Source organism: Mycteria americana, chromosome 2, assembly GCF_035582795.1.
Source record: "Mycteria americana isolate JAX WOST 10 ecotype Jacksonville Zoo and Gardens chromosome 2, USCA_MyAme_1.0, whole genome shotgun sequence".
NCBI lineage: Eukaryota > Metazoa > Chordata > Aves > Ciconiiformes > Ciconiidae > Mycteria > Mycteria americana.
The window spans coordinates 39,969,555-39,993,313 of NC_134366.1; the positions used below are offsets into that span (position 1 = coordinate 39,969,555).

Consider the following 23,759-nt stretch of genomic DNA (forward strand, 5'->3'; position numbering starts at 1 on the left):
TTTATAAGTGTCTTTATGACAGTGCCTTACCGTCATTATAAAATGAAGTATGGTCAAATTACTTCTGTAAAATCTATGCACCTTTAGACATGCTACACCTGGCAATTTACTTTGATGTCATTGCTTCTGAGTATACATTCCCTGGTGTTCCATTTGAAACTTACTCTACTTAGTTTTATGTAGAAGACCTGTGGAAAAATCCTTCAGATATTTATGCAGTAGAAATTTGAATAGGAGCTTAAATAGTGTTCCTCTAAATTTGCTTTATAACATCTATTGATAGACTGAAACACTTATTAGCTAACCTGAAGAAATTCCCGTATCATTACTACAGCAGCAGCAGCAACTCAACACATTTGGAAATCACTGTGGCTGATGCACAAACAGAATAAGCAATGGCCCATTATAACCACTGGTGCAGTTTTAAATATCTTTATTTAAATAGTCAAAATAAATATTTTATCAGATATAGCTAACCAAAGTACCACAGAAATAACATCAGTGCCACCTTCTGGTTTAGGCATGAAAACAGTTTGGGTTGTGCATCTTGCATTCAAAACTTCTAACTGAAGGGTGTAATTTTTTCCTTTTTTTTTTTTTTTTAAATAATTAGAATGTTCATCTTCAACATTCACAGAACGTTGTAAGAACAAAAATAGTTAAACACAAGAATTCAGTAAGACTTGCTTATCTTTAGTGCCTGGAGCAAAATAACTATATAAATGCTGCACAAGTATTTTCCCCCACATTTAACGTCACAGATGTCAAATCCTACTAAAACACATGAATGACGATAATTTTAAATAAATATTTAAATGCAGTGGCTTGTAATACAAGAATTAGTCTTAGAATCAATGTACTTTGACATTCTTTGATTTGTAATTTGATATACAATATTCTTCCACCTCTTTTCTACCCTAAAACATTCCTTTTCATTAATTAAGTGAAATGTGTGCATCTCCTGTCCAGGAAGTGACAGAACCTAACAACGGAAGACTGAGAAATTCAGCAAATGTACTACTACAAATGGCACAAAGAATGGCAGCCCATTTTATACTTGCTACAACAGTCAAATCACAAAGGTGTGTGAGGAGAAAGGAGAAAATATGGGTAAACTACAATCCACTTCAAGTCCATTTGCATGTTACTAGCTTTGCAGGGGTAAAAAAAGTTTGACTCCTTTTGTTTCCATTCACACAACACCCACAAAAGTACATCATATTATGTCAGAGTCATTTGATAACAGCTACCAAAGCTGTTTCAAAGCAACTGCAATTTAAGAAACAAATTTGCCCCAATTCACGTGTTGCACTTACTGCAGATAAAAATACAACTGCACCTTCTTTGTGCTTACAGTAGTAAAACAATTTACCAACAATGTTGGTTCTGCGTCTCTTATTTTTCCCCATATTCAGTATGGGCAGGAAGTACGTGAGCCCACATCCTCGGTGGTACCACACTGCATCAAAGCTGTAATTCTGCATGGCATCCTGTCATACGGACTTCTAAATTTTGCCTCCCACCATTTCAGCTCCCTATGCCATTTCACACTGATACACGCCCACACGTTGCCTGCTTTTCTCCATAAGCTAAGAAGCCATTGCTAGATAAACGTTTTAATTTCACAACTCTGCACACTTCTGTGTATTGACTTCCTGTCAATTAGGATCATACTCTCTGAGTCTTCTAGAATACATATGGCAACTTATATAATTTTTAAAGTGTATAACCCTTTTGAAAAAAACCCATTCATGTGTTGATGTCCCAGCAAACTCCCATTCAAATTATGAAGACAGCCAGTGTTATTGCACTTGTATCTCACAGCAGCGATCGCTTCTAGGAGGAGGACCATGTCTCTTTCTGCAGTTGTCATCCCCATACTTGCTTAATTTAAAGCAGCAACAGTTCATGATGTATTCATCAGCACTTAATCAATTCCTTGTTTGTCAAAGGTTCTGCAATGACTTCATCACGCATGAACTGTTCCTAAAGACAGGAAGTAGAGTTTTAGTTGATTTTCATTATTTTTGGATCACCTCTCCCTCAAAAAACACCAGATAATAATTTTGTTTTCTAGCCTGTCTATAACTGGCATGAATCTGCCTCTCAAAACATGAAAGCCATAACATTCCTACTAGATTATTAAAACTGTTAGGCTAGCTACCAGAGTCATAGACAGATCTCAACACCACTGATATTGTTTTGTCTGTGTTCCACCCCACACTCACCCAAGCAGGCATATTTTAAACCCCAAATACAGCAGGAAAAGGAGACCAGAAAAACAAGAGATGAGGCAGGAGCCGTAGTCACAAACAAAAGGGCCCCTAGCTCACACAACCCTATCCCATGTTTACCAGAGACTTTTAGAAGCTGCCACTGCGCCTTACTCAGGGGATGGCGAACCGAAACTCGACTTGGCCGACCCGGCAGCAGGGGAAGCAGGCCGCAACCGTGCTCGACAGCCCTCTCCCCGCACCCACCTGGTCGTAAATGACGCGCAGGATCAGGGAGCAGCTGGGGCAGGTGGCCACGTCCTCGCCGTTCTCCAGGTCCTCCTGCAACAGCCCCCGGGAAGGAGACAGTCACCGACTGGCCGCCTGTCCGACCCACAGACACCCGCGGCCGGCGGAGGGCAGACCGCGGCCTGACGCTGTTTATCCCCCACCCGCCGCCTGCCTCCCTGCACGCCCGCCGTTACCCGCGTGATGAGGAAGCGGTCTCCGCAAGGGCACGGGTAGCTGTAGGTCTGGGTCTCCTCATCGTACTCGAAGTCCTCGATCTCCACCTCATCGTGGAAGACCGACATGGCGCCGGGGGGAAGAGAGGGGACGAAGCGGAAGGGACGCAGGGGCGCACGCGCGGCGGCCGCGCACGCACCCCGTCGCGTGACGGGACGGGGGCGGGGGAGGAGTGAGCCTCTCGTCACGTGATGCGGCGCCGGGTAGGGGTGCTGCGGCGGGGGCGCGGGGCGCGCGCCCCGGGGGTGCGTTGGGGATCGGGGGGGGCGGGGCCGGGCCGCGGGGTCTCCCCCGTTTGCCCCCTCCTCGCCGCCGGAGCCCCGCACGGCCGTTGGACGCGGTGGCCGGGACGCTCAGCGGTTCGACGGCCCGGCCACCCTCTCCGACCGATGTCCTCCACTCCTCGGCGCTGCCGGTTCCCCGTCCTGACCTCCTGCCTGCCTGCCTGCCTGCTAGGCGGCGCGGAGCGGTCGTCCCTAGTGGCTGAGGGGGGACGGCGGGGTGCAGCCGCGACCTCGTCCTTCCCCGCCTCACGGGCTGAGGCGGGAGGGCGGCGGGGACGCAGCCTTCCAGCCTCCTTAGCGCTGCCTCGCTTCAGGCAAGCGGAGGCTCCCCCCCCCCCCCCCCCGCCGTGTGCTCCTTAATGCTAGGTCAAGGGGAAAAGCTTTTTTCGGTGATTTTTGCAGGAGGGACAGTTTATCTAGAGGGGTATCTCTTAGCGATCTATACCTTTGGTTTTGGTAAAAGATTTCCTATCCTGCTCGGTTATCTTCCTTGCTTGCTTCCCCCTCAACACTCTCTTGCATTAACTTATGTAGTAGTTTGCTCTTCAGTGTGGTAGAGGTTAACTAAAAGTAACTCTCTCCTTTCAGATATTGATGTAGGATTGAGGAAAAGAAGATGCGGTCGTAGATCTCGAGCGATATTAACCCAGGGCCAGTGGGTTAGCGGGGAAGAAGAATGAATGAATTGCTTGATTTTAATTTAAAGTGAGAAGGAGTCATACACAAAAGAAGCACTCACTTCTGTCTGCAGAGAAAAGGAAGAAAGGGAGTATTTGGAGTGACTGTTTCCGTAAAGGCTTGGGTAAGAAGAGAAGGAAAAATAAAGGGAGAACATCCCACCAGACCGGCATTTGGGAGGCTGAAGCGCTGCGCTTCTTGGAGGGCAGGGAATTGCCAAAGAGCTGAATGAGCCAAGAAAGTTGCAGAGATGACAGATGGGGGAGAGACTGTTCATGTTTTGTAAAAGTGTGACTCAGACTTGTATATGGTAGAGAAGAATCAGGACTCATTGAAAGAGGTTTTGGGATTTATTAGTTACAGAGTAAAAATTACAATTTATTTTTATTGTGATTTTTCAGGATTGGAAAGTGATTGATGATAGTGTAAATGGAACAAGTATCTTGAACTCCTGTTCAAGAGTAATTTTTAATTTAGGGTAGAGTCTCAGTCTTAAAACAGTCTGTATCAATGGGATCTTTCAGCCCTGACTTTAAAATTGTAGCTGCTACAATAAAATAAGGCTGACATTTATTTTGTTTTCAGTATTATGTATTGATATTGAACTTTTTTTGTTTGTTTGTTCTACATTTTCATGTGCAGAACTGAACATACTTGCTTTCTAAACTGGTAGCAGTGAAAATGAGAATGAGGCCGGTTTTAAGTGACCTTAGCAGCAGAATGAAACTAAATATGTAAAATACACAATCCAGAATCTTTGTGTTGCATTTTAAAGTCAGGCCACTTGTTTTACCAGCAGCTGTCACTGTGTTTAGTAGCAATTAATTACGGAAAGGGTGTTGAAGGATGTGAGGTGACTTAAAAAAATACGAAAAAAGAATAATTAATTCTTTATTCTCAGTCCTTGGCCTCTGAAGCAAAGTGTGGTTTGTGGTTCATTGTGATGTTGTGGTGATGTAATTAGTCACATCTATTGGCATAAACAGCTTGCATAAGAACATCCACTTTCAAACATCCTTCATTTTTACTTTGAATTAGTTAAGATGGTAGAGTGAAAAGCTTGAAAACATGAATCAAAAAGCATTTGGAAGCCTAAAAAAAGGAGATGTAGATGTATATAACCAAGATCTGCTATCTAAAAGACTCAGATTATAAAATGATCTCATGAATTTGAGTAACTCAATGATTTTTGAGCACTCAGGGTTTACAGACTGAACATGCTGATGTGGAGGAATGTGACTTCTTCATTAGATGTGTACTTTGTCTTGCTAAAATAATTTAAGAATGTTAATACTTTCGTTATCAATAGCTTCTACACATTTGCATGTAGAAAGTGCTGAAGTATTTTGTTTAAATACAGTACTCTATATGCTATGGCAAAAAAAAAGAGTAATTTTGTGCACTGGTGGTAGATGAGTTTTTAAATAATTCCACTTTGAAAAGTTGCAAGCTGCTGTGGAATTAAATTCTGAAAAGCTATTAAAAATTATGGACAGTTAAAAGCTGCAGGAAGTATTTCTTATGCTTGAAAGTGGGCATTTTGAGTAGTTACAGTAAATGTATTCCATTTCTGAGCAGCCTAATTTATGAAAGCTCTGCCTCCCATTTGTACAAGATTACAAACAGGACAAATTACTAAGTGACCAGCCAATGCAGCTGTTAGTGAAAGCCTAGAGAATATAGGCCTGATTAGTTAAACAAGCTGGATCGTTGCCATTTCAAAGGCTTCAAAATGAAAAACAAAAACATTTTGAAAATAAATTACATGCTTTAAAAGAATGCAGGCAAAGAGATTTAAATGGGAGTAAAAGATTAAGAATGCTTTAAAGAAGCAATGGACTGCGTCATAGAAATAATATGATAATTTGATAGGTGATAATATGATAGAAAGTTATGCTAATCCATTTTAAGAAAAACAAAGGCAGATTTACAAGCAGTGAGAAATATGTCTTGGCTCACTATGAACCTGTTCCTACACTTTGTAAGTGAAGGATATTTCTGACTTATTTTGAATACTGTACATGTCAGTTTATCTTTCTCTGTCATAGCTCCGTTTGAGTATGCAGTTTTGAAGCTTCACACCACGTTTCCACTGTAGTGCATGCAAATGTCTACTTGCTTAACTGTTTAGAGATGTAGGTATTGGGTAGGGTATACGGAAGTATGAGGAATTTGTGTGTTTTTAAATAAACCTGTAAACAAACAGTTTTATTTAATGTTTATAAAATTTTCCAACCAGAATAATTTCTTTACCAATAGAAAGGGAATGCATTTTCAGTGTTTGTCTGATCTTCTTTCAAACATAAATGTTGTTTGAGTATTTAGAATCACAGATATGTTGGCTGGAAGGGACTTCTGAGGGTCATCTAGTCAAAGATGACTAGAGCAGCAAAGATGCTTGGAGCAGGACAGTTGCTAGCACTGGAGTAAGCCAGTCCCAGGTGTAGACCTTTGTACTTCTTTAAGTTCATGAGGTTTCTGTTTTCCAGTCCTGCAGTTTCTCAGTGCCCCTTTGAAGTGAAGCTCTACCATTCAGCATGTCAACCGTCCCTCTAATTTAGTATCATTCACAAATTTGCCAAATTTGCCATTTGTACCACAAATGGTACATTCTGTCTCATCATCCAAGTTATTGATGAATTTATTGAACTATATCAGCCCCAGTATCAACCCCAGGATACTCTTACTGTTACTAGCCAGCAAATGAAGCAACTTGAAGCCATCAAGCCTTCAAGTCTCTCTGCCTGCCCAGCCAGTTTTCAACCACTCCAACGACCCATCTGGCCTCAGCTTCCTAATGTGTATGCTATGTGTCAAAAGCCACAGGAAAGTCAAGGTATATTGTATCCACTGCTGTCCCCTTATCTGCGTGACCAGACATTTCATCACAGTAGGTGTTCAAATTTGTCAAATATAATTTGCCCTTGGTAAATCTGTGTTGAATCTCCCTGATTTCTTTCTTAGCTTTCGCACAGTTAAGGGGACAAGCTCTGAGCATTTTTCCAGAGACTGAGGTGGTGCTGACTGGACATAGGCACTGCTTCTTGTTGCTCTTAAAAATGACCATGCATTAGTCTTTTTCCAGTCGTTGGAGACTTTCTCTGATAACTGTTTTTCGTAGGTAATAGACAGTTGCCTCACAAGCATGTCAGCTGTGTCTCTTAGCAACCTTGAGTGTAACCCATCTGGCTCTGTGCATTAGAATACATCCAGCTTCTCTAAGCAGTTGTTTGCCCCACTCCTACATATCCTTCTCCTTCCCAAACACTACTGGTACAAGCAGAGGTCTGGTGTAGGCTTTGCCTGTGAAGACAGGCAAAAAACATGTTGAGTACTTCAGCCTTTTCCATATCATCTGTGACAAGGTTGTCTTCTTCAGTCGATGGATGCACATTTTCACTTAACTTCTTTATGATACTTTCGTACTTTTAAAATTCCTTCTCATTACCGTACATGTCTATTGCTAGTTTTAGCTCCAGCTGAGCTTTAGCCTTTCTGATTTAATGGAAATAAAGGATGAAGACAAGCCATGTCAAACAGTATTTTATTTAACAACTATTTATATGAATTTTTCAGGAGCTGGTGATTCTGAAGACGGCCCAGTCATCATGGCTCACGCTACTATTTATGTGGGTTTTACTGTTCCTCAATTACTGAGAGGTGCTAGCAGAATTTTTCCCACTCACTCTGCGTTGGTGGTGTTGAGGCACTCTGCTTTTTGTTACTGCACAGTGAACAGGTAGGTTATCTGTCTACAGATGCTGCTCTTTTTTTTTTAACAAGAATGTCATGGTAACACTGTTAAAATGAAGCTGACAAATTATTATAGAACTATAAATACGTATTTAACTCCCAATTGTATATGTGTATTTAATTCTTACTTAGATTTATGTCACCTGGAACGTAGACTGGATTACACTGGCAAATATGTTAATAGAAATTCCTATCAGTAAGGGACAGTAGCACAGTTTTCAAAATGGCAATTCTCTTTGTTTGCTTTTTGTTGCAGCACAATAAAATCAAAGAGGAAAATGGATCATTTAGAGAGGACGGCAAATAATTTTCGCCAGGAGGTTAGTGTTCTCTTCTTTAGGATGCAATTTTTTTTTTGGTGTGAAGAAACTGGATAACTGTATTTGATTCTTAGGCCTCATTTTCTCTTCTACTGGAGTCTGTTTTACTTCTTTTTCTCCTTATTTTTCATATTTAATATTGCTGTAGGTATATTTTGTCATCAATGGGTGAAATGTAATGAGTTATAAAAATTCTTGGTGACATGTGATGCTGTTTATGTTGGACAAGAAATGTAATAGAATTCTGGTAAAGTATGGATTATGATAAGTAATGAAAGCACACCGGTAGCCACCGTCTCTACACAGGCTTCTCAGATTTTTATGGGTTTCTACAATTCTGATTCAGATTTGAGATTAAAAAATGTGGAAAATGTCCTTTTATAACATAGGAGGTAAGATAAAAAGTGTAGAAATTTTGAATGGAGAGATGATAGACAGTTGTAAATAGGATCTTAGTTTGTACCTATTTTAATTCACAAGTACAAGGAAGATAGAGCATGGTTCTCCATCAAAATCCAGAAATGCTTATTCTGTATCTCAGTTTTGTGCAGTGAGCATTGTTTTTCATAATGTTCAGAGGTGAAGATACTCTTGTACTTCATGTAGGTATTTCCTTTCTGTAATTAGCTAAAGTAGATGTTTTGAAATTTTTAAATAGTGGGAGAATATGACTTCAATTCTCAAAAATGTTTCACTAACGAAACAATTCTGCATTTTTCTTAGACTTTTCAGGAGAAGTATGGCACTTCTTTGACTGAAAATCTCATCTTGAATTCTCAGGAGTTGGGAAATGGTGCCCAATTTTTCTCCATTGTTTAGTTAGCTTCTCTCAGTCTTGAGTAGCCGTTCATGACAGGCCAGTCCTGCATGTGTCACACAACAGGACAAAACTGTACGTTCTCAAACACACTACACAGATGTTAATGTGCACATGTGTACATAGCTAAGTCCTTCTTTACTAGCTTTTTCCCTAACTATGGTTGAGAATAAGTCACAGGCCAAGTGAGTTCTTCTTGAAAGGAAGCTGGGTGGAGGGGATATATAGGTAGCCCCCAGAACTGAAGATTCAGCACTTGTGACATAGGCTGTAGATGGATGAGACAAATGCAAGCTCGTTCTGCCTGTTACCAGAGCTGTAAGGGTGTGAGCCAGCTTTGTCAGCCAGCCAGCGTCTCAGAATCATAGAATGCTTTGGATTGGAAGGGACCTTTAAAGGTCATGTAGTCCAACCGCCCTGCAAGAGCAGGGACATCTTTAACTCGATCAGGTTGCTCAGAGCCCCATCCAACCTGACCTTGAATGTTTCCAGGGATGGGGCCTCCACTACTTCTCTGGGCAACCTGTTCCAGTGCCTCACCACCCTCACTGTAAAAAATTTCTTTCTTAAATCCAGTCTAAATCTGCCCTCCCTTAGTTTAAAACCATTGCTCCTTGTCCTGTCACAACAGGCCTTGCTAAGAAGTTTGTCCCTGTCTTTCCTATAGGCCCCCTTTAAGTAGTGGAAGGCTGCAATATGGTCTCCCCGCAGCCTTCTCTTCTCCAGGCTGAACAACCCCAACTCTCTCAGCCTATCCTCGTAGGAGAGGTGTTCCAGCCCTTGTATCATTTTCGTGGCCCTCCTCTGGACCCACTCCAATAGCTCCATGTCCTTCATGTGCTGAGGGCTCCAGAGCTGGATGCAGTACTGCAGGTGAGGTCTTACCAGAGCAGAGCAGAGGGGCAGAATCACCTCCCTCGACCTGCTGGCCATGCTTCTTTTGATGCAGCCCAGGATACGGCTGGCCTTCTGGGCTGCGAGCACACATTGCCGGCTCATGACCATCTTTTCATCCATCAGTACCCCCAAGTCCTTTTCTGCAGGGCTGCTCTCGATCACATCATCCCCCAGCCTGTATTGAAACCGAGGATTGCCCCGACCCAGGTGTAGGACCCTGCACTTGGGCTTGTTGAACCTCGTGAGGTTCACACAGGCCCACTTCTCCAGCTTGTCCAGGTCCCTCTGGATGACATCCCGTCCTTCTGGCCTGTCAACCGCACCACTCAGCTTGGTGTCATCTGCAAACTGGCTGAGGGTGCACTCGATCTCGCTGTCAATGTTGTTGATGAAAATACTGACCAGATGAGCCTCAGAGCTGTGCCTCAGCTACTCACACCTAATGTCAGCTCTTACTTGAGTACTGATTAGCATTGTTTGTGGACATACAGCTGCTCAGATCTGATTTATGCCAAATTAACTCAGTACGTGGACAGAACGAGTGTAGAGACAGGTACAGACAGATGCACATTCTTGTTTGCTTCTGACATGAAAAAAAGGATTGCACTTTTGAGCTTTGCAACCATGTTTTTTTTATCTTGGGTATTTCCAATTGCTTGGCTTGCTTACTTTTTCTGCCCAATGTAAACGCCAGGTAGCTGGAAAAATACATGGAAAATGGATCCTTATGGGGTGTGGGAAGCTCTGAGGTGGTACACGGAACTGTGTAAGGTCTGAGGAAGAGAAGGAAGCTGTATGGGATAGGTGAAAGAGCAGGGCTCAGTTCTGCTACCACAAATTCTCTGCATATCCAAGGATTATCCTGTTTCTTTTTTTAATGCTTGATTTATTCTTTGTTATTTTATTTCTGACCACTTTAAAATAAGTTTATTTAAAATAATCTGCTTGGTTTTAAATTCCATGTAATCAGCAGTCAGCTTCCTTCAGTCTGTATTGCCTTATTTGGCCATTTCAGTCCTGTAGAAAGATGAAAGAATTATAGGTCTGTGTTGCATTAGTGTGCATGCTACACAATATCGCCTGTTGAAGAGTGGTAATGTGAAGGACCAGGGCAAGAAAAAGTGCCTAACACTTTCTTGAAATACAGTGGCAAAATCTGGAGCCCCGTGTCGTCCTCCCTCTCACTGCAGCCTTGCTCTGGGTCAGTTGGATATTCTTGTGATGGTACAAAATACTGGTTGAATGTCTTTGATCACCCTGACTCAAATTCAATTTTTGTAATAACTTTATACTGATTAAGAATTAAATTTCCAGTGCTCTGTCAGATGTATCAGCCAAATTAGGGAGTGTACTGAAGAATAAAGAAGGGAATTAAGAAGATCCAAACTTAATATCCATTTCCTGCACTTAAGGTTTCTCCATCAGAACAACCATTTAAGTCATGTATCTGACATTTCTCTTGTTAACTTAGAGTGATTGCATTCCCCATTTAATACTGTCTGCTAAAGTGGAAAAGAAATGTATGCTACTTTATTTTAAATTGGCAAATGTCCTGCTGTTTAATGGGACAGTGGACGTGTTCAGATGTTGCTTTATGAATAAATTAATTTCCTGCCATGTGTTTTAAATTAGAGCATAGTTGCTTAAAGTTTAAATTTTTTTTTATCTGTTTGATCTTATACAAATGAGAAATGCTAGAGTTGCAGTGGTATTATTAGTATTTCCTAGTGTGGTAAATGACATCAGCATTTTTTAACAGAGTAAAATCTGTATATTGGCCTGTGTAGAAAATATTTAGGGCATTACTTTTTTTGTAGAGAGAAAAGGTTAATCATCATAACTCAAAAATACCTGAAGAGGAAGGGCAGGGAGGGGAGTGGATGAAAATCCATGGTGTACTGATGGGCATCAAAGAGTTTAAGTGGGGAGCTCCTCCCCAGTGGTCCTGTTGCAAAATTTGCTTTTCATTTAGAAAAGCATTCTTTTTTGTATTTTTTTTTTTTTAATCTCTTTAAAAGCGGTATCAACTGTGGCTCTTACATCCCTTCCCATCTGGTTGCCAAACAAAAACTCTTCTGTTAACTAGCAATCAATGCTTGTGTTGCAGTTTCCCTGTGTTCATACATCACATACGGGGTCAAATGGGTATGTGTCTAAAAGCAGTAACACAAGGCTTGTTGGTTTTATTTCATTAATGTATAATCTTTCAATAATGCATTTAATTACTTAAATAAAACCAGATACAGATCCAGAATCCTCCCTGGGACTTCAGTAACAGCTGATCTTTTATGAGTTTCCTTTGTCAGTCTTTATATCGGAGATCTTTTTATTTTGTTGCTGGAAAGATACAGGAGTGTTTGCCTTGTATAGATGTCAAAAGAATCTGAAAGGTGGTAACTAGCAATCGCTTCTCTATATCGTTATGTTCTCTTCAACTGACATAAAATCAGTTTGTATATAATCTTAGAATAACCCTGACAAAAGTGATAGACATGGTGGACTGTAAGTAGAAAACCATTTCTCCATTCAGTGACTATGTAAGTCAATCCATATTTGTTTCTTTACCCCAGTGAAAAAATATTGGTGCTTTAGATAATGAAGTGCCGCAGATAACATGCAAAGCGATAGGTATCTCATACAGATTCTTGAGTACTTTTTCTGCAAATGATATCTATGTAACACAATGGCTTATTTTCCTTTTGTTAGGTAATTTCACAAGCAAAAGTGTGTGGAATCACCAACGAATCGGAGACAGTCAAAAGACTTCGTTTGGCTATTGCAAATAAAGATTTTACTTTCAAAGCAGGACAATGGTAAGATCTTCCGATATTTGAAGGGAAAGTTACTAGCAGAAGTCCACTATAACAAAATGTTAAAAGGCCTCTGATAGTTGAGCCTTGGAAAAAAATTGTTAATTTATATAATATGATGTTTTATTATCGGGTGCTCTGTGAAATAGCTGATATTTAGCATAATTTTAAACTAGCTATTCTTCAACATGCTAAAACTAATTTTAAAAGGGCAAAATTTGATATTCTTTAAATGTCCTGTTTTATCGGTTTGGTATTTTCCTCTGGTTTATGTATATTACATTGTTTCTTCAAGAGTACTTTGAAGTACACTGCACTTTATTCTGCAAGCTGTCTTTACTGTCTTTATTTACTAGTTATCTGTACAGTGGAGCCAAGACTGCTGCTGATTTGCAAGTTACTTAGTTTTGGTTTATAATTAAATCAGAGTTGCCTGTTAACTTTTATTTCTTCCCCTAGAAGTTTCCACTCTGAAGATTAAGGCTGTTAGGTCAGATTAATATATAAATATAGATAGGCAAACTTGAAAATAAAAAAACTTGAATTATTAAAGCCTTTGAAATCATTAGTTTGTTTAAGCAACCTTATAGCTTTTTTTCCCAGGGCAATAGTGGATTTTCATGTTTGTCTTCCTTCCTTGTTAAAAATACTCCCACTCGGTCACTTTTTTTTTTTCTCTTAAAAATGAATTTAAAACTATGAGTAGTTGCTTTTGGCACTGGTCATTTAAATGTTCTTAAACTCTTTATTGGCTTAGGCCACCTGAAAGTGGTTTTGCTGGAATCAAAGTATAGCTGCTAGGGTATTAACAGCATATGTTACTCATGGAGTGTTAATATGCTGGTTTTTAAATTTAGAACCAGAACACAAGATGTTGATTGCAATAATTTGTTTGTGGAGTAATTTGCTGCAGTTTTTGCACATGTGCAGTGACTCATATTAAATTCTTGCTTGCCAGTATTTGGAAAGTGCATTTACCCTCCAAAAATGTTTTAGAAATTATCATGCTGAAAACTGAAAGCTTTAATTATAATTACTCTTTTTCATTTTCTTCTTCCTTGAAAGTATTCTAATGCTATTGTAAGGGGATACAACTTTTCTATACTTGTAGCTATAAACTGTGGTTGCATTTTTTTGATGAGCAGTACAAAACAGCAGGCCACAATTTCCTGAGTAGAAAAGGCTAACTTGTTAGAATTTGCTGTAGGAAGATCTTACAGCCAAAGATTGTCACTAGAATGTATATATTTTTTGAAAGTGTTCTAATTACCAAGTTTTTCAGAAGCAAAAGTGAATTTGTTTTGCAAGCATGCTGGCAGATAGGGGTCTTTATCTGACTTCAAGTAATAATGAAGAGACTTGTTGCTGTTACCCGTTTTGATTTACTAAAACATGCATTGAGGTATATGCATGTTATAAATACTTTGAAGAAGTAGCTTTATGGTTTTAATGTTTCTGATCTCTTCTTCCAGCAATTGCTAATGGTTGTTCTTTTCTTGGCTTAGGTAGCCTTTAAAAGGAGGGAAATGAAAATCCACCCTAAGATCTCTGTTTTACATTGTTTTGCACCTCTCCTTGTTGTGGGTTTATATAGTTTGGGGTTTTTTTCCCCCCTACAACTACTCTTTTCGCTTAAGCTGTCACAGATAGCATTTCTTCAGGAGTCCTCTTATCCTTCCTACACACAGCTGAGATGAGACAAGCCATCAGAAATACAAGCTAGTCCACTATAATATAGTATACTATGCACTGAAATCTCTCATAATTATGTAATTGGGAAAGAAATAGTAATATAGAAAGAAGCATACGCCATTAGTACTTCAGAAGGGTAAACACTATGTTTGATTTAGGTTTTACAGCCATGTTTGGTTTTGTACGTATGTTTCTCCCCACCAGGCACGAAGAATGTTTCCCTTTTATGTCAAGCAGAACATTTTGACTTAAATGTAAATTGTTACTTTACAGCATAAAGGCAATTTCTTTTTTTTTTTTCCTTAATGTTAAGTAGTAAGATTATTTTCCACCAGAGGGTGGTAAAGAGCTTTAGTAGCATCTTGAGGTGTTCTTTGATACAGTAAATGCTGCAATACATACTTTCTAATCTCTTAGATCCTTACTGCCAGGAAAGCTGAGCCCCGTGGTCAGTGGGGCTGCAGAAGCTGAGGACAGCAAAATAAGCCTTCTCAACTTTTTGCAGTTGTTGACCTTTCATTTGCAGTCAGATACCTTTATACACCATCAAGTTCATTAGCATAAAGTTAAAAATTGTATTACTGTAGTATTGTATATATCACACTTCGTGCATTCTTCGAGAGAAAGAGAGGATATTTTTCTTCAAAGGGTGAAGGTTTGTGGGGAGTAAGCAGGCAAGATTTTTTTTCTTTAAAACGTAGTGAACTTACTCAGAGTGCTTCTCTCCTCTCTCAAGAATTTGTGATCTCCATGAAGAGTACGGCCTTGCTGTTTAAAGAAAATATCTGTACAGTGGAAGCCAGTCTGTATTTCATGTTGCATTCTTATTTAACTAATGCTGAGCCAGCCTAACTCAGGCTTGAATTGAGTAATGATTCTGTAGTACTTGGCATAGCTTACCAGTGTGGTTGTTTCCTAAGTGGAGCAGCACAATTAGTTTTAAACATTAGTTTTCTTTTGAAATAACAGGGATTTTGTTATGTGCTGTAGAAAATTGAAGTATTTAAAGATTTATGCAACACAGAGGAGTTTAAATGTTAGATCATAAACCAACTTCTAACTTTTCCTGATAGTATTTGGAATATCAAAGCCTTACTTTTATGAAAATGAATTATAGCTTGTGTAGTAATGGCTTGCCTTCCATACTCTGTAATTGCTGGTGTTGCAAAAGCTTACCCATATGTTACCTTCCAATCTGTAGAAACTCATGTGTGGTTTACTTTAACTTTAAAAAAAAATGTAGTAATTTATTCCAATTCAATTTTCTATCAACTAGAAAAAGATATCTGCCACCAGAGGGCACTGCAGTTCAATAGGTAAAGCAATTCTGCTTCTAGTAACTGGTATTTCACATAAGAATTTTTTTACAGACTGTGGTTTTACTTCAGATATTTCATCTTCCCAAGAAAAGGAAGTGTTTAATCAAAAGTCATTTCCCTAAAATTAGTTTTTCAATCTTCTTGTGTCTGAAAATTGAAGAGCCCATCAAAGGGACCGAAAAGAGTGAGATTTAAGCCACTCTGTCAGACCATATTGTATTTTTGTTTTAATATGCAAATAATTTATTTAAACACTTAGAATTCTAGTCTGTTGTAAGATGTGGCATCTAATGCTAAAAGCAGAGCAGTTTAAAAACCTGCTATTTTAAAAAAGGTGATGACATGTTTGTAGATGAAAATAATTCTAAGGAAATGGTGTGACTCAAAATTAAGTCCTTTTTTGGAAAAGTTATGTTATGGAAATGAAGATGTCTTTGTAAAGGAAGGGTAATTGAAACAAAGGCAGCCATTTTGTTTTGGTTATTGTTTTCCATGTTTGGAGTTGTTGGCTTTTTTTAAAAACTTTTGTTTCTGGTCTGTCTTTAGGGTTGATTTCTTTATTCCTGGAGTATCTGTAGTTGGGGGATTCTCAATATGTTCAAGCCCTGGCCTGTTGGAACGAGAAGGAATATTAGAGCTGGCAGTAAAGCACACTGTTCATCCTCCTGCTTACTGGATTCACACTGAGGTAAATGAGAATAACTGTTGATTGTGAGATTTGGATTTTTTTTTTCTTTTTTTTTGGGGGGGAGGGGGGGATAGAGGAGGTGGTGTGTGTGATTTCAGACCCCTTTTTTGCTATTGACTGCAAAACTCCTGTTGACTTGTTCAACCGTTTTTAATACAACGTAAATCTTAAAACCTTTTGTTTAGTAAGGAACTGAAATTGGATGGTTGTGTGGTAATATGGTTATTGTGATCTTTTGACTCCCCTTGTGCTTGGTGGACTTACAGTGATATTGTAGTTAGTGCGTATAAGGGTTCTCACTCCTTTGGAATTCATTAACCGAAAAATGTTGAAAAACCTCTATTCTAATTTGTGTCCCTGAGAACAGGCTGTGTTACACATTACAAAGTTACATCTGATAACTTGCCATCATTCCTAGCTGTTTATACAAACTGGGAATCATTGTCAGATAAATATAATATAGATTATTAAGGGGGAGCAAAGGGAGATAGTTAGATCAGTTTTTCTGAAATGATAAAACAAGAGAATACTTCAGAATTTCTATAGTATTCTTTTAAATATGCAGTCTTTTTGTAACATTGACATAACCCAAGTCTTGATTTTTGTTATATTAAAAGTAAAGTCTGACACTTTGGCTTCTTCCAGTGTTTTGTTCATCCGTTTACCCCATTTAGTTATAGTCAGAAGAGTCCTGTTTCTGCTGATGATCATATTTCAGAGATGACCTGTCCTGTGAACTTTTGTTCTTCTCACAACCCCCTGTGATTTGTCCTTTTTACTGTTCTGTGCCTGGCATTTGTATTTCTTAAATGTGGCTGCAAGGTTTAAATTGGCAGATTCTTCCAGGTTGACAAATATTGCAGTTTTGTTCAGTGGCCAGTAGAGTTACAGTCAAGATTGGTGCAAATTTACTAGAATTGAGAATATCCGAAGTGGTGCTAATCTAGTAGTTAGCATGTGACCAGCCACAGATTTTAGTTGGTGTTATAGCAAGTCATCTTCACTGGAACACGAACAAAATAACCTTTTTGAGATGTTGTGTAGAACTTGTAGTGCATGTGCCAGCAGACCACATTAATACCTAAGAGGATTGCCTGGTTTTTGGTATTGCTCTTTAGAGAATATGAAGGCCTAACTCCGTAATTCCCAGTCTCTGGAGGCTCTTTCAGGATTTTTGATGTCTTAAATCAATTTGCTGTTGTTGAGTCTTCTGGTTGAATTTATAGGAAAATCTTTAGTTAGTGGGTAAGCTAAGTCAAACCTGATGCTGTGGAGAAACCGCCAGGGTATATATGGACTCTCCTAGCTAAACAAAAGTGCATGCTTTTCCTTAGGAAAGAAGAAGAAAACAATAGCAACCTAGAATTTGAAAAGGTTCTATATATGGTGAAAAAACTCTGATACTTAATTATTTAAAACTTATTTATAAATGAAGTTGATATCTCAGGGTAAAAGATGTTATGGGAATAGTTAGTACTCATTTACTCACTGGTTTTTTTCAGAGGTATTTATATTTATTCTTTCATATTACTCTATTTATAAAATCATAAAATTCAGCACAGTGTACTTTATAGCTTAGGAAAATACAGCCTTTTATTTAGAAAAATGCATGTGTAATGTATTGATTGCTTCACTTCTCTAAGCCATTTTAATACTGTATTTACAAACTAGGCTAAAGGACAACACTTTCTTACCGTATTACTCCAGAATGTATTGGTTTTTTTGAAAACTGACTTACTGTTATTGTTGCCATGGCTAACGCACTGAAATATGTGGGAGGCTGCTGGTTAAGAGAGATTCTTCCTGCGTCCTATGTCCCATCTCGATGAGCTATAGCTGGTTAAGGAAGCAGATTAGACAAGAATGAGATTGTTTCTCCCTAAAAATGCTTATTTCCACAAAGGATACTATATTCTATGTCCTCCTTCTGCCACATGAATCTGGAACACTTTGGGATTCGTGCATCTCTCAAACAAAGTAAAACATGGTGGGAAAGCCTGGCAGTGTACATTGAAAAGGGAGAGAGAAATTAGTTTCAGATAAAAAATGCTGATTGTCTTGTACTATAATTGAGAGATAATACTTTATGCAATAATTAAGAAAGCACAAAATTTTTTTTTAATGCTCATGCTCACTACTGTAGGAACCTCTGTGTTCTGTGCATACCTGCATCAAAGGGCCTCCTTCTTCCTCCTGGTGGAATTGTTACATGTTTAGACCTTTGCTTACTACACAGGTGTCATTAGTGGAAATCGTTTTGTTTCAGTTACTGTTTCTTGATATCAAAAGGATTTTTTTTGAGGAAGTGGTTTTATTCTGTAAATGATTAACTGCTAATTTTTCAGCAGTTTTTGTAGCTTTTTTTTTTTTCCCTCTCCTTCTTTCCCACCTTTCTTGGCTTCCTTATCCTCTTTATTTTATTTTTTAAACCCTATATACGGTCTGAAATGAGTTCTGTTTTCTGCTCCTTTTTGTTCTGTTAGCTTACAGTGATGTGGGAGAACTCGCCTGACTTCTCTGTACTACAGTTTCACCCTTCGTACTGGGATGCAGTTTACCAAGAAGATATTGACCCAAGTGTTTTATTTGTTGTAGCTTTAGTTTTCCATGTATCAAAAAAAACATGCTTTGGTCAGCTTCTGTAAGAAATAATTTCTTATGTACAAGTGGAGAGGAAGAGAGAAGGTTTTCCCCTGATTTTTCTTCTGCAACTGAAGTTGCAAATGCAGAAGTGGTTCTGCAAGAAATATTCTTGAGGATACTTGCTTCACTTCTGGGTGGTTTTTTTATTTTTTAGGAATGGGGATGGAAAAACCTTCTGTGTCTATGCAACTCATTCTGACTTCCTTCTGTGACCTCATAGCAAGGCCTTTTTTGACATGACTGGGTTTGGGTAAAAGTGTGATCTCACATGTTAACCTCGGGTTTTCACAACCACATATTGCTGTTGGAAAAACTCTTGCATGAATCATTCCTCTTTCAACTCTTATGGGGGTGGGAAGGGGAGTCACCATCCTGCCTTATCAGAAGACTGAAACTTCTGAAAGTAGAACTAGATCCCGAGAGACACTGAAACAGATTACTTCAGATAGCTGGAAACTGTGCATTTATTTTAAAGTACCTCAGTTTTCCCTCACTGGTCAATAAAAATAAAAAATCACACCCCAGCAAGTCTTGTGACTGTGGTGCAAGAAGAATAATATTTCAGCTTTTGCTTTTAATTTTGAAATTAAATATCTTCTTTTCCATCCTAGTGTACTCTTGGCTCAGAAGTGGCTCTGCGAGTGGGAGGTGATTTCTTCTTTGATCCTCAGCCTGGTGACTCCCCTGTAAAACTAGTGCTGATAGCAGGGGGTGTTGGAATTAACCCATTGTTTTCTATACTGCTGCATATAGCAGATCTTCATGGATATCAAGAGGGTAAAGGAAAAGGATACAAAATGGGAACAGTGAAGCTGTACTACAGTGCAAAAAATACCAGCGAACTCTTATTTAAGGTAAATAAAAAGCTTAAAAAGAATAGATCGCAGATATTCAGCTATTAGTGTGTGTATCATTCAATTGCCAAATTCCAGAGAGCCCCTCTGTGTAAGACACTGTACAAAGAGAGACAAAAGTCACTTCCTGCCTCCAATCCCGTGTGAATTTTGTTAATTATGCCAGTGTACAAATTAAGGATGTTATTGGACATACCTGGTCTCATTGACTTCACTGATAAGTCAATTAACCCTAAGTGTCTGTATTTTACTATAATCTCATAAGAGCATCATAGTATACTAAAGATTATATATACTATATGTGTATACACACTAATAGTATGCATAATGCTATAGTACTGTAACCACATAATCTCTGTACAGATTGTATTGAATTTAAAGACTAGCAAGAGCAATTATATCCAAAGCAAATACTTTTTAAAATAATAGGGGAGCTGTATTGATAATGTATTAGTTATCATTGGGTACTAGTCTATGAATGAAGGATTTATAAGTGCTTTTTATGAAAATGCTTGTAATAGTACTTCATCAACATTTACTTAGCAGTTAAAGATCACTTGTCACACTCAGCCATTAAAGGTCACTGATAATTTTTTAGGGTCAAATTAGCACAGCTTCTGTAAAGAAACATCCCTAATGATTTAGGTTTCTTTGAAGTATTGAAAGCTTTTGATTGTAAGATAAAGGTGAAAATTTATCATGATTCCAGAAATTGTGTTGGGATCCATCACTAGTTTTTCTTCTGTACTTCTACCATATGTTTGCTTTCTTTGAAAAGTCATTTGTTTGTTGCTAGAAGCAGAATAATAAGCTGGAACCTGTCTACTCTTCCATTTGGCCAACTGCTGATCTCCCAGTCTTTTCTAAGCATGCACATTTTTTTTCCAGTGCAGGAGCTAGCATTTCCTCAGTTTCACTTCAGCAGAGCTTTTGCATTAGAGTTTCTGGGACAGAAGAGAACACAATGATATGCTGCAGTGCTTAAATATATCTTTCCCTTCATTCTTCACATGTCCCTCAAATCCAGAACATGTATATGAAAAGTCTTTACTTCTGTGCAGAGGACTGAGGAAATAAGATCACTAGAGTCTTGATGTTGTTGTGAGATAACATCTGTACAAACCTCCATGAGGAACTGGGAGTCGCTAATGTTTGTCGCTAATGTTTTGGAGGACCTGTTCCCTGAAGAAGCAGCTATGTATAGCGTCACCCTTTGTCCCTCTCAGCCTAATGGAACTGGTCTAATAATCATTGTGGATGTGCACTCATTTCACAGGCAGATGCACTGCTTTTGAAAATCTTGTTATTTAAAATGGTAGTGTTAGAATTACAAAAGGGAGCATACTAACTTTGCTACTTCAAGATGCCAGTTAGCTGGGTTTTCCTGATTTCATGAGGACTGAATGGGACCGTCATTTCCTTACTGGGGCTGGTACGGTGGGGATAGGTCTTTTCCCTTAAGTCTGTATTGCTCAGCTGTCTGCTTCATTTTGTACACTGCCTTACCAGGCTGCAAAGAACCTGCTGAGCTGTTCAAATTCTCCTTCATTCAGTCAAAGAGAGCCTGTCTCTTGTCCAGGGACACAAGAAAATCGTACTGTGGTGGTTCATGTCACATGTATGATACTTGCCACTTTCTGTCCGTGTCGCTGAATTACAGGGTGATAGGTTACAAGTAGTGTTGTGAATGCCTGCAGGATTATTTAAGCGGGTTAAGTCCTACCTTAGGCTTGCTTTCGGCTTGGTCCTAGGACTTCAACTCAAAAGAACATGATTAGTCTCAAAAGTGCTATCAGATTGTACCTGGTTCCAGATGAAGGGGACAGAGTCACACCCAGAACAGTGAAAGCAGGCAAATATTAGAGGCACTAGTGGAACAGTGTACAGCAGTGTCTAGCTGTGCTGCTCTTTATTCCATGGCGTTTTAGGGAATCATAAAGAGATTTGTCTATTAAGTAGAATCTGTCTGGGGCTTTTTTGTTAAGCCACCCATGACAGACTGTTCAGTGTAGTAGCTAGGTAGTAAGCAAACGCATAACAAAATGAGCTAATTTACCTATTTACAGAGTACAAATTATTTTTATTTCAGAATATTTTAAGAAAGAACTTCCAGTGTCTGTTCCAGCAGTGAAAATCTCAAGTAGTGCAGAATCTAGATAGTAAATAAATCTTAGTTTCAGAACTAACTACAGCATCTGACTGACAGATTTTTTTTTTACTATGATTTGAACTGAAGCCATTGGGGTTTTGGTGGTAACGATCACAGTTGTGACTTAGGGAACTGAAAATTACAGAGTTTCTACTCTGGTAAAAATAGCATCAGCATTACACTGTAGTTGGTTTTACTTGGAGAACACGAGAGAGTAAAGGGTCTAGTAATCTTACCAGATAAAGCAGACGAGACTCAAACAGTTCCTAACAAATGGTAAATACAAACTGCAGGGTTTTTTGAAATGGAAAACCCATATGGAAGTAGAAGGAGGAAATAAAAATAATTTATATGGGGAAGAAACCAAGAAAGAATGTAACTGGTTCTTAGGTCCAAATCTTACAAATTGCAACCTAATGTAAGCACTAACAACATAGCTGGTAGTGTATTCACATTCCAGGTATGGAAATTCTGTGTACTTGTGCAGGTCAGCCCTTTGAAATCAAGCCCATCAAGTTCTCAGGGCTGAAACGCAAGAGTCTTGGTACTCTGTAATAATGACTGGTGTTCTGGGACTGTATGCACACATCTGCTTTGATTTAATGGCCTGTGGTGTAAGCAAGTGTGTTTACCATTACAGGAAAATATTCTTGGTTTGATGAATGCATTTCCTGGAAAGATCACATGTCGTTTCCACGTTACCCAACAGACTTCACAGATCTGTAAAGAACTTCAGCCACATGTTAAAGGTAAATATAATAGTGACGCAGAGAGATAACTTCTGAAGTCCAAGTTTGATTACATCTTAAGGGGATGAAGTTATATGCATAATTTAGTATTTTTACATTTAAAGATTCAAAATGAGATGCGAGTTAAACCTAAATAATTTCACTGTACATATTACTTCGGAGAAAAATTTTCCCTTTGCAGTTTTTGTTTTCATTTCTAGTAAACCTCCTCTGTTAATTCTAAACTTTATACTGGTATTTCCCACTGCAAACTTTATTCCAGAAACTATTAAGCAAAGTATTTACTTTGCGTAAGGTGGGATTGATGAAGGATAAGCTGACTGCTTGTAAGAGATACTTCATCATGTTGCCATTTCTGTTGTATTTGGGTTAGAGATACTTACCTAGTTTTTCATCTGAATGTGGGATTTTTAGTTTTATGTAAGCCATGTTCCTCTTCAGTGACTAATATCCCATGCACTCCAACTGGAACAATTGACCTAAGTCCCCAGAAGAACAAATGGTTTTGGAAGCCTCAAATCTTGATACCTATTATCCTTAAACAGGCCCGGCATTGTTAAGAAATGAGTGCTTGAAATACCTCCAACCAGTCATTCTTTAAATTACTTGATGATTAATATTTCTGTTCTCATTTCCTACTTTTTTCTCTGTCAGAGGGAAGAATATCTGAAAAGGATCTAGAAAAACATGCATCTAAGGATACTTTATGGTACATCTGCGGTCCACCTCCGATGATAGAATCCATATCCAAACTACTGTCCAACATTGGTGTTCCTAGAAACTGTGTTTTCTTTGAGAAATGGTGGTAGTGACACCTGCTGAATAGAAAATATATTGTTTCCAGGGTATTTTGATAAGCTGTAATGTACAGAAAATGGACTATGAATTATTTGGAAGATTTTACTTCATACATGAAGATGTCCTCAATCATGATAGTGTTCCTTTAATTTAACTATAATACACTTGTAACACAGCGCTGCTGCTTTTGGGGGAAAAATAATTTTATATTAAAGACATTAACTGTTCTGGTTTTTTGGATCGTTTGCTTACTTCTTCTGGGTGGCAGCATATTTTCACTTTATACAGGTGTTTTGTTAGTCATCTTTTAAAGGAGTTTCAGTGCCTGATGCAGCGGTTGTAGAGAATCAGTTGTGCAGCAATGCCAGGTCAGTTTATAATCACTAACAATTCAGGCCACAACTTCTGAATCTGCTCCAAATTGCTGTGCTAATGAGTCAACACACTGCCTTCCCCAGTTCTAGATAATAAATTAATATTTTTATAGAAGTAGAGTTGCTGTGTTGTGACTTCCTTCTTGTGCCACTTCTTGTTAAAAGAAGAAAAAAACACTTTTATGTGGTTTAAGTC

At 38.7% G+C, this 23,759-nt stretch overlaps 2 protein-coding genes across 8 annotated transcripts; one reads left to right on the forward strand and one right to left on the reverse strand.

Moving 5' to 3' along the window:
* Positions 1-416: 416 nt before the first annotated feature.
* Positions 417-2,841, reverse strand: DPH3 (diphthamide biosynthesis 3). The gene is made up of 3 exons (XM_075493114.1): positions 2,699-2,841; positions 2,481-2,555; positions 417-1,986 (listed from the first exon to the last, which is right to left on the reverse strand). Exons 1-3 carry the CDS (start codon positions 2,804-2,806, stop codon positions 1,921-1,923), a joined length of 249 nt encoding a protein of 82 aa, XP_075349229.1. The 5' UTR covers positions 2,807-2,841; the 3' UTR covers positions 417-1,920.
* A 40-nt stretch (positions 2,842-2,881) lies between these two features.
* On the forward strand, positions 2,882-23,683 carry OXNAD1 (oxidoreductase NAD binding domain containing 1). Of its 7 annotated transcripts, none has more exons than XM_075493110.1 (10): positions 2,888-2,941; positions 3,611-3,824; positions 7,277-7,439; positions 7,710-7,773; positions 12,194-12,300; positions 15,855-15,996; positions 19,251-19,287; positions 19,393-19,493; positions 22,283-22,391; positions 23,046-23,683. In XM_075493110.1, exons 3-10 carry the CDS (start codon positions 7,309-7,311, stop codon positions 23,198-23,200), a joined length of 846 nt encoding a protein of 281 aa, XP_075349225.1. In that variant the 5' UTR covers positions 2,888-2,941; positions 3,611-3,824; positions 7,277-7,308; the 3' UTR covers positions 23,201-23,683. The 7 variants fall into 7 exon arrangements, with proteins under 7 accessions (XP_075349223.1, XP_075349225.1, XP_075349226.1 ...); XM_075493111.1 differs by having other exon boundaries at positions 19,396-19,493; XM_075493106.1 differs by having other exon boundaries at positions 19,251-19,493.
* The last annotated feature ends 76 nt before the right edge of the window (positions 23,684-23,759 follow it).